A 10000-nucleotide genomic window follows, 5' to 3' on the forward strand; every position below is an offset into this window, starting at 1 on the left:
TTCAGAATATTCAGAAATTGAAAAGAAAAATAGGAGAAAAATATTAAAAGAAAGTTATAATAAAAAGAAAACAGAATAACCATCAATTTCTTTATTTTGCTTACCTAGATTTTAGTTAACAGATGGAGCGAGCAAATTAAAATACATGAAAAACCGTGAACATGATTTTTTTTTTTTTTTTCTGAGAGGGTAGATATATCACATTCCAATGATATCTGTGTCAATGGCAAACAAAATTCCCAATCAGAAAGACTAGGAATATCAAGTGCCGCAAGAACCTGATTTTGAGGAATGAAAAGTGTTGCATTTTACCTCACAAGAGATTATCATTAATATTATTTTTGCTATTATCATTATTACAATTATTTTCATTATTGTTATTATCATTATTGCTATTATTATTGTTATTATTTTTATTATTATTATTTTCATTATTATCATTATTATTATGATTATTATTACTATTATTGTTATTATTATTACCATTATTATTATTATTACCATTATTATTATTATTACCATTATTATTATCATTAACATTATTATTATTGCTGTTATTATTATTATTATCATTATTATCACTATCATTATTATAACTATCATTATTATTACTATCATTATTATCATTATAACTACTACTGTTATCATTATTGTTATTTGGATTATTATTTTTATTATAATCAATGTTATTTTATGATGATGATGATGATGATTTTTAGTAGTAGCATCATATTTATAATTATTATTATTATTATTGTTGTTGTTGTTGTTGTTGTTGTTGTTGTTGTTGTTGTTGTTGTTGTTATTATTATTATAATTGTTATTATCATCATCATCATCATTATTATCCTTATTATCATTATAAACATTATTATCATTAATATTATCATTACTATTTTTTTATCATCATTATTATCCTTACCATTATTATCATTATCATTACTAATATTATTATCAATCATCATCAATATAATCATTACTGACACTTTTATTGACAAAAGACTTAATTAAAGATTATACAAACACTAAACTAAACTCGCATGCTATTGTAGACGCCTACGAAGTTTTGAGAAGTTTGTGCTGTCTAAGAAAGGGCAAATTTTCGATCCTATTTGCATATCTATCTATCAATTTTCTATCTATTTGTTTATCTATCCGTTTTTTCTATCTATCTGTCTATCTTTCTGTCTGTCTATTCATCTATCTATCTATCGATCTATCTATTTATCTATCTATTAATCTATCTATCTGTCTTTCTATCTATATATATTTATCTATTTATATCTCTATCTATCTATCATCTATCTATCTATATCTCTATTTATTTATCTATCTATCTATCTATCTATCTATTTATCTATCTATCTATCTATCTATCTATCTATCTATCTATCTATCTATCTATCTGTCTATCTGTATATACCCATCTATATCTCTATCCATCTATCATCTATCTATCTATCTACATCTATCTATCTTTCTTCTATTAACCTATAGCACATGTGAGTATACACCGAACTGAAAGGTGCAGAGTGACTGGCCGTGTCATTTTTCTCTCCTCGGGAAATCCTGCGGTTCGGGCCATTAAGATGCCAACCCAAACACTTCGCAGTCGTTTTTCCAGGATCTTGACACTTAGCTCGGTCGCCGCACAAATAATCTGCGGCCATTGTGGCTGCCTTTCGAGAGCGGAGGACGTGCCTTCGACTAGTTGAGGTTTGCTTGGCGTTTCGAGTGACATTACTGTGGCTATATATGTGTGTGTATTTATATGTATATGTTTATATGCATATATATGTATGTGTGTATATATATATACGTATGTATATATATGTATATACATATACATATATATATATAAATATATATAAATATACACATATATATGTATTTGTGTATAAGCACACACACACACACAACCATATATATATATATATATATATATATATATATATATATATATACACACACATATATATGTATGGATATATATGTATATATGTATATATGTATATATACATATAGAAATAAATCTATACATATACACATATATGTATTTGTGTATATATCTATAAATACATACATATATATATATATATATATATATATATATATATATAAACACACATATATACATATGCATATACAAAGATATGTTCAGTACACCTATATATACATATATATATATATATATATATACATATATATGTATGGATATATATGTATATATGTATACATGTATATATACATATAGAAATAAATATATACATATACACATATAGGTATTTGTGTATATATCTATAAATACATACATACATACATATATATATATATATATATATAAACACACATATATACATATACATATACACAGATATGTTCAGTACACCTATATATATATATATATATATATATATATATATATATATATAAATATATATATATACACATATATATGTATGGATATATATGTATATATGTATACATGTATATATACACATATAGAAATAAATATATACATATACACATATATGTATTTGTGTATATATCTATAAATACATATATATATATATATATATATATATATATATATATATATAACACAAATATATACATATACATATACACAGATATGTTCAGTACACCTATATATATATATATATATATATATATATATATATATATATATATGTATATATATATATATATATATATACACACATATATATGTATGGATATATATGTATATATGTATACATGTATATATACATATACACATATATGTAATGTGTATATATCTATAAATACATACATATATATATATATATATATATATATATATATATATATATATATATATATACACACACACACACACACACATATATATGTATGGATATATATGTATATATGTATACATGTATATATACATATAGAAATAAATATATACATCTACACATATATGTATTTGTGTATATATCTATAAATACATATATATATATATATATATATATATATATATATATATATATATATAAACACATATATACATATACTTATACACGGATATGTTCAGTACACCTGCACGCATCAAATAAATGATTCGGTTTCCATTCCAGTATTCCTGGTCTCACGTCCCCTCGCTCTTCACCCCGACCCTCTCTCTCTGGCTCCTCTTCAATCATGCTCCTTTTATGCCTTGATCCCCCCCCCCCCATCCCTTCCACCATCACCCCCCTTCCCCCATAGCCCTCCTTCAGCCCCTTCCTCTCCCTCTCCTGCAGGATGGGTGTGAAGGCCTAGACACCGAGATGATGATGCTGGCTCTGGGTGAATTTTTGTTTTTGTTTTTGTTTTTGCATCATTTGTGAAGGTATTGTGTTATGATGTGTAAGGAGTATTGCTGTCGGTGATGTTTGGATAATGTTTCTATTATCATCATCGTTCTTATTTTATTGGTAATAACAGTGATGATAATGATAATGACGATAATGGTAATGATGATAAAGGCAATGATAAAAAGGTTTGTAATAATGAGAATGATATATATTTTCAAATATAATTTATACTATTATCATAACTCTTAATTATTATCATTATCATTGCTACATTGCATTGCCATTATACGTATCACCATCATGATCATTATTATTAATACCGATACTGACGTGGCAGCATTAGTAATATATATTCCTATCATAAATTTCAGTGGAGTGTTAACTGATACTGGTATAACTTTCATTAAAAAAGTGAATGGCGACGCAGTAATCGGGCAGGACATCAGGGTTATCGTCCTCTTTAAAGTTAATTGTATTTCTAACTCATGCGGTGCTGCATGATTGACCACTAATGATTGACTTTTTAGCCGAGATGTGTCAAAAATGTAATGGAATCATTTTTGATAAAACAGCGCTCTCTGCGTGTGGTTCATGGATGGGTATATGTTTCGATTTGTATATCTTTTTCTCTCTCCCTCAATTTCGTTCTCTCCTCTCTTTCTCTCACTCTCAATCTCTCTTTATGTATATATATATATATATATATATATATGAAATATACATATATACTAACATACATATATATCATATACATATATACACACATATATAATATATATACATATATATGTATATATACATATCATATATATACACATATATATGATATATATACATATATATGTATATATATATATATATGTATGTATGCATATATACATACATATATATATGCACATATACATACATATATGTATGTATATATATACATATATATGTATATATATGGTAGAAAAAACCCACAATATAAAACTAGATTTATTGGAAGCGAGACAACAGTTTCGAAATCCACCTGGATTCCATCCTCAGGTCCTCAGACGTGAGGATGGAATCCAGGTGGATTTCGACTGTTGTCTCACTCCCAATAAATCTAGTTTTTACATTGAGGGTTTTTCTACCATAGTAACAACACGGTATAGATATACATATGTATATTTACATATATATTATATATGTTTATATATACATATATATAATATATGTATATTATATATATGTATATATATAAAACATATAATATATGTACACACACACACACACACACACACACACACACACACACACACATATATATTTATATAACACACAAGCAAACAAACAAGCACACGCTCACACACATGCATAACACACGTTCATGAAAAAAGACGAGAAAATGTTATTAGATTTTTTTTGCATCATACTGACGCCCTGAAACTATCTCTCTTGTGTTTATTTCTCTCCCGATTTTTCCCTTCCCTTTCACCCTTTTCCTTCTTCTTCTTCTAGCTATTTTATGAAGGATATTGAACTCCAAACCTACGCAGAAAATGGCAAAGGAAGCACTATTCTTGAGCTTCATTCAAGGTCTTTTCGGAGGCGACACGCAATACAGTATTATCACGGAAGTCGGTCGGCCACGTACGAGGAGAATTGCCATGAATTTTATACATTTTTAAGCACACGCATAGGTTTGTGTATGCGTATATATATATGTGTGTGTGTGTGTGTGTGTGTGTGTGTGTGTGTGCATATATGTATAAATCTATGTACAGTCCAAAAAAAAGTCCATTGTTACCCTTTACATAAACTAATATGAAAAATCAAATAGCGGAATAGCAAGGCAGGTTTTGCGACGCAATATCATTATGTATGTGCTGAAGTCATCAAAAATTTTGTTTATCTGAATGCGAAATAAAAGAATAATGGAATGACACCGAATGGCAACACATGCGCAGTTCTTAAGAAAAAAAAAAAAAAAAAAAAAAAACCGCAATTACAAACCAAGAGATGGCGCTGATAGAGGATAAATTTTCGCTGAAGTATATATTTCCCGCAGTTGCTTTAGAACTTAAGAAGAAATGGATATACGTTGAAATTCGAGAGAGCAGTGTTGTATGAAGACTATCTAAGAGTTTATTTCTATAAATGTCCACACATTTCTATAAATAAGGGTTGTATAAAATCTTTGCCGCAGTCTCCATTTTTTATGATTTAATAATGCTTATCCCTCGAATTCAGTTTTCATCCACATTGTTTATGTATAGGAAATATGTTCGTAATATTTGGTTGCACGATGCATATCTCAAAGCTGTGTTATTTTTACATTTGGTAAAGTATTCACCATTTCGTCTATTTTCATATTTCTCAGGTGTCGCTGTATGAAAAATGACCGGTCTTTCTCCCAATATTATTTTTCATGTTTATTTCCATGCAACCCTCTCGAACATATAATGAAGTTCAAATGTTAGCATAAATTTCTTTATAATGATATATACTTGTTAAAACAGCCTTCAAGCGCCGTGGCGCGATCTCACTACTACTTACTCCGTCGTTATGAAGAGTGACGATAGCTCCTCGCAAACTGTGAGACGTGTTCATGGTGCATAAAGGCCATATACCATTCCCAGTCCATACTGATTCTGAAGCATCTATGAGAAACATTTGCCAATCTATTTGAAGCAGTTTTGTCCCACTTGAAGACTACAAACCCGTTCCCCATTTACGTAAACCACGGGCACTACAGGGCACACAATACTGTATTTCGCTTTACATTATACTCTTGTGTCCTGATAGCAGTATAGCAATGTGTGTGCGTGTGTGCGTGTGTGTGTATGTGTGTGTACGTGTGTGTGTACGTGTATGTGTATACGTATGCATATGTATGTGAGTATCTTTATTTGAATCTATCTATATGCATGTATGTATATGAAACCCGCAAAAAGAAAAGATAAAAGTCAGCGCAGAAGCGAGATTCCGTAAATTGCCGCAAATCTATTACCTGGCTGTTATCAGGAACACCGAGCGTAGGAGGCAGGGAGATATACAACCGCCTCTTCGGTAAACGTTAAACGAGTGAGAAAATAAGTAAAATCTCCAGAAACAGCTGCGCCATTTTCACAATCTTGGCAGGTAACAATAGCGTTCGGTGGCAAGTCCATAATTACGGATATATGTCTACCTGGTGAGGTTTTAATTACAATGTAAAGGGAGATCGATGATGTCAATAGTGTCGCCGTTTTTTTCTATTGAAAAAAAAGTATTCTGTAGAAGTACCGATATGTACTCAGTCCTCTATTGTAATTTCGCCGCTCTTTTATAGTTCCCCCACACCGTATTTATTTCTAATTTTCTCACTCTCTCACATTCTCCGTCCTCTGTTCTTTATTTATTCTCTCACTTTCTCTCTCTCCTCTCTCTTTCCCTCCATCTCTCCTCTCTCTCCCTACTCTCCTCCCTCATTTCCTCCTCACACCATCTCTTTTTTCTTGTCTTTCTCTCCCCACTCAGTTTCCCTCCCTCCTTTCTCTTTCCTCCATTCTTTCTCTTTCCCTCGCTCTCTCTCCCTAATTTCTTCCTTCTCTCACTCTCTCTCATCTACCCCTCTCTCTTTCCTTTCTCTCACCTCTTCTTTCTATATCTTTTCTCCATTCTTTCACTTTTCCTCGCACCCCCCCCTTCTCTCTCTCTCTTATTTCTTCCCTCCTCCTCTCTCTCTTGTATTTCTTCCCTCCCTCCCCCCTCTCTTTTCCTCCTTCCCTCCTGCTCTCTCTCTCTCCTATCCTTCCCTCATTCTTTCACATCCTCCCCCCTCTCTTTCATTTCTCTTCCCTCTCACTTCCCCTCCCTCCTCTCACTTTCCTCCGCCTCCCTCTCGCTAGACGAATTTCGAAAGCTAAACTGTTTATCTTGCTACATTCACACGAAAATACTGTGAATTGCTGCCGATGAGCAATTCAGCAAAGGATTTAGCGTTATGAGGTAAAAATATGTTGGGAAAGTGGACGACATTTTGTAACTGTTTGTGTGTGTGTGTGTGTGTGTGTGTGTGTGTGTGTGTGTGTGTGTGTGTGTGTGTGTGTGTGTGTGTGTGTGTGTGTATGTGTATGTCTGATAGCTTTTTATTATATTTGTTGTTATATAGACACACACACAGATAGATAGATAAATAGACAGATGAAAAGACAGATGGATAGACATATAGACAGATAGATGTACAGCTACACAGAAAACCAACGTTAAGAGGGGAATGTGATCGCAAGGAGTGGCTGAATCACCGCAGGGTTGTTTGAGTGGATACACACGAGTGGTGTCGGGGCGGTGACGGATGTCGACCCTGACTGATTTACTAGTAGCAGATATGTAGAAATCCTTGAGGAGGTTTTCCTGACACGGACCCCTTCTACTTATTCAGGACAACAGCCCCATCTATACCAGTCGTGTTGTCCAGGATTGGTTTCGTGAACATCCCGTCATCGCGCTTTCGAGACATCCACCCATATCTCCGAATTTCGACCTAATTGAAAACGTGTGGCAGCCATGTCAAAATACATGCATCCAGACCACACCCGTGTCGCAGTCGTGAGTAATGCCTTGCAAGCATGGGAACGTTTGTGACATGAGGAAGGCGTGCGTTGACAGCCGAATTAGTGGAGTCTATGTTTCGACGCTTAAACCGTGTTTTGGCGGCAGGGGTATGAATACAAAATATTAAACTTGAATATGTTACCAGTTTCTTATTTTCTTTGTTTTGATCTTAATGAAATATGTCAAAAGTCATTAGGTAATATGATATAGGCGTGTTAGTAGCACCTCCGGCAATACTTAACATATGTCTTCTCTCGTATTCTGACGATTGACCAAACCTTTAAAAAATGTATAAGAGAGCTAATTGATTAGTGATAAGTATTGTACCATATTATAAACTACCTGCGAATTTACTGCCTTTTAACTCGTGATTTACAAAAAGTAATCAGGGGTACCAACAGTTAACAACTATATATAAAAAAAAGTTCCGTTGCATATATCAGAATGTTAAGCATTATCTTCTAACGATAGTGTTTGTGTAGCTTTTCGTTTGCAGTGTAGATCTAAGATCCTTTGAAAATTACCCTTGTGCACTCGTCCTATGTAATGTCTGCTGAATTGATGATAAAACAATGAACTACCATATCTTGAAAATGAATTCGCAGGTCAACACACACACACCCGCGTATCAATATCAACAATATAGTACATTCAAACGTGTATCCAATATGTACGTGATGCCAGAACAAACATTGGAGCAAAATGATGTGTATGAGGTACACAGCAGCGACTGACATGCATTCAATGGTACAGACCAAGTTCAACTGCCTGATTGTGCGTAAGGTCGAGCATATTACCCCGGGAATTATTTGGCCCATTGCTAAAGGTATTTATGCCACTGTTTGATGCGCTGTTTACGTAACATCTGTTCTCTGCTTGGGAGCTGGTTTTGCCTGTGATGTCCTTCTGTTTGTTGTACTTTCTATTCGTTATATCTTTTTGGTGTTATAATCTTTGTTGGTTATACTCTCTGTTCGTTGTGAGGTCTATTATTTATGTCTTCTGTTCGTTGTACCTTCAGTTCGTTATATCTTTTATGCGTTGTACTCTCTGTTAGCTCTACTCTCTGTTCGTTATGTGCTCCGTACGTTGTACTTTATGCTACATCTTATGTTAACTACATCTTATGTCATGCTACATCTTACGTTAGCTATTCTCTATTTGTTATGTCCTCTATGCATTGTACCTTTTATCAGCCATATCTTCTGTTAGCTAGACTATCAATTCGTTATACCATCTTTCCGTTATATTCACTGTTCGTCATTTCCCTCGTTCGCCATACCCTCTATTCGCCATACTCTCCGTAACGTAGCGTTTCTTCAGCATCCCACAATATTCGCCATAGCTCTTGTTCGTAAAATCCCTCCACCGTCAAGAACCCCCGATTTTGTTTTATCGATCGACTCTCTTCGTTATATTCTCAATTCTTTAGCATAACCAAGCGTTTTATATCCCCCTGGTAAGCCACTCTTTACCCGCAGTATGTAGGAGGCGTGCCGCATTTACCCGTTTTTGCATAATGTTTACATAAATGACGTCATGTGTGATTCTGGCACAGAAAGGACAGAGGAACCTTTGGCTTTCCTTTGTGAGGATGTGAGAGAGAGATAGAGATAGATAGATAGATAGAGAGAGAGAGAGAGAAAGAGAGAAAGAGAGAGAGAGAGAGAGAGAGAGAGAGAGAGAGAGAGAGAGAGAGAGAGAGAGAGAGAGAGAGAGAGAGAGAGAGAGAGCGAGAGAGAGAGAGAGAGAAAGAGAGAGAGAGAGAGAGAGAGAGAGAGAGAGAGAGAGAGAGAGAGAGAGAGAGAGAGAGAGAGAGAGAGAAAGAGAGAGAGAAAGAGAGAGAGAGAGAGACAGACAGAGAGAAAGAGAGAGAGAGAGAGAGAGAGAGAGAGAGAGAGAGAGAGAGAGAGAGAGAGAGAGAGAGAGAGAGAAGATAGATAGATAGATAGAGAGAGGGAGAGAGAGAGAGAGAGAGAGAGAGAGAGAGAGAGAGAGAGAGAGAGAGAGAGAGAGAGAGAGAGTGAGAGAATTACAGACAGACAGACAGACAGATTACATAAATATTCACTCAAACATACGTAACCTACCAACAGTCT

The 10000-nt window shown here is 33.5% G+C and overlaps 1 protein-coding gene across 1 annotated transcript in view; it reads right to left on the reverse strand.

Annotated features, from left to right (window-relative positions):
- Positions 1-7806, reverse strand: part of LOC125043048 — a 60572-nt gene extending 52766 nt beyond the window's left edge. The window contains exons 1-2 of the mRNA XM_047639002.1: positions 7749-7806; positions 5862-5965 (exon numbers count right to left, since the gene is read on the reverse strand). Coding sequence (XP_047494958.1) covers positions 5862-5965; positions 7749-7806 — 162 coding nt within the window. The remainder of the gene's footprint in view (positions 1-5861; positions 5966-7748) is intronic.
- Positions 7807-10000: the final 2194 nt, after the last annotated feature.

The sequence above is a fragment of the Penaeus chinensis genome, chromosome 33 (genome assembly GCF_019202785.1).
Source record: "Penaeus chinensis breed Huanghai No. 1 chromosome 33, ASM1920278v2, whole genome shotgun sequence".
Taxonomy (NCBI): Eukaryota; Metazoa; Arthropoda; class Malacostraca; order Decapoda; family Penaeidae; genus Penaeus; species Penaeus chinensis.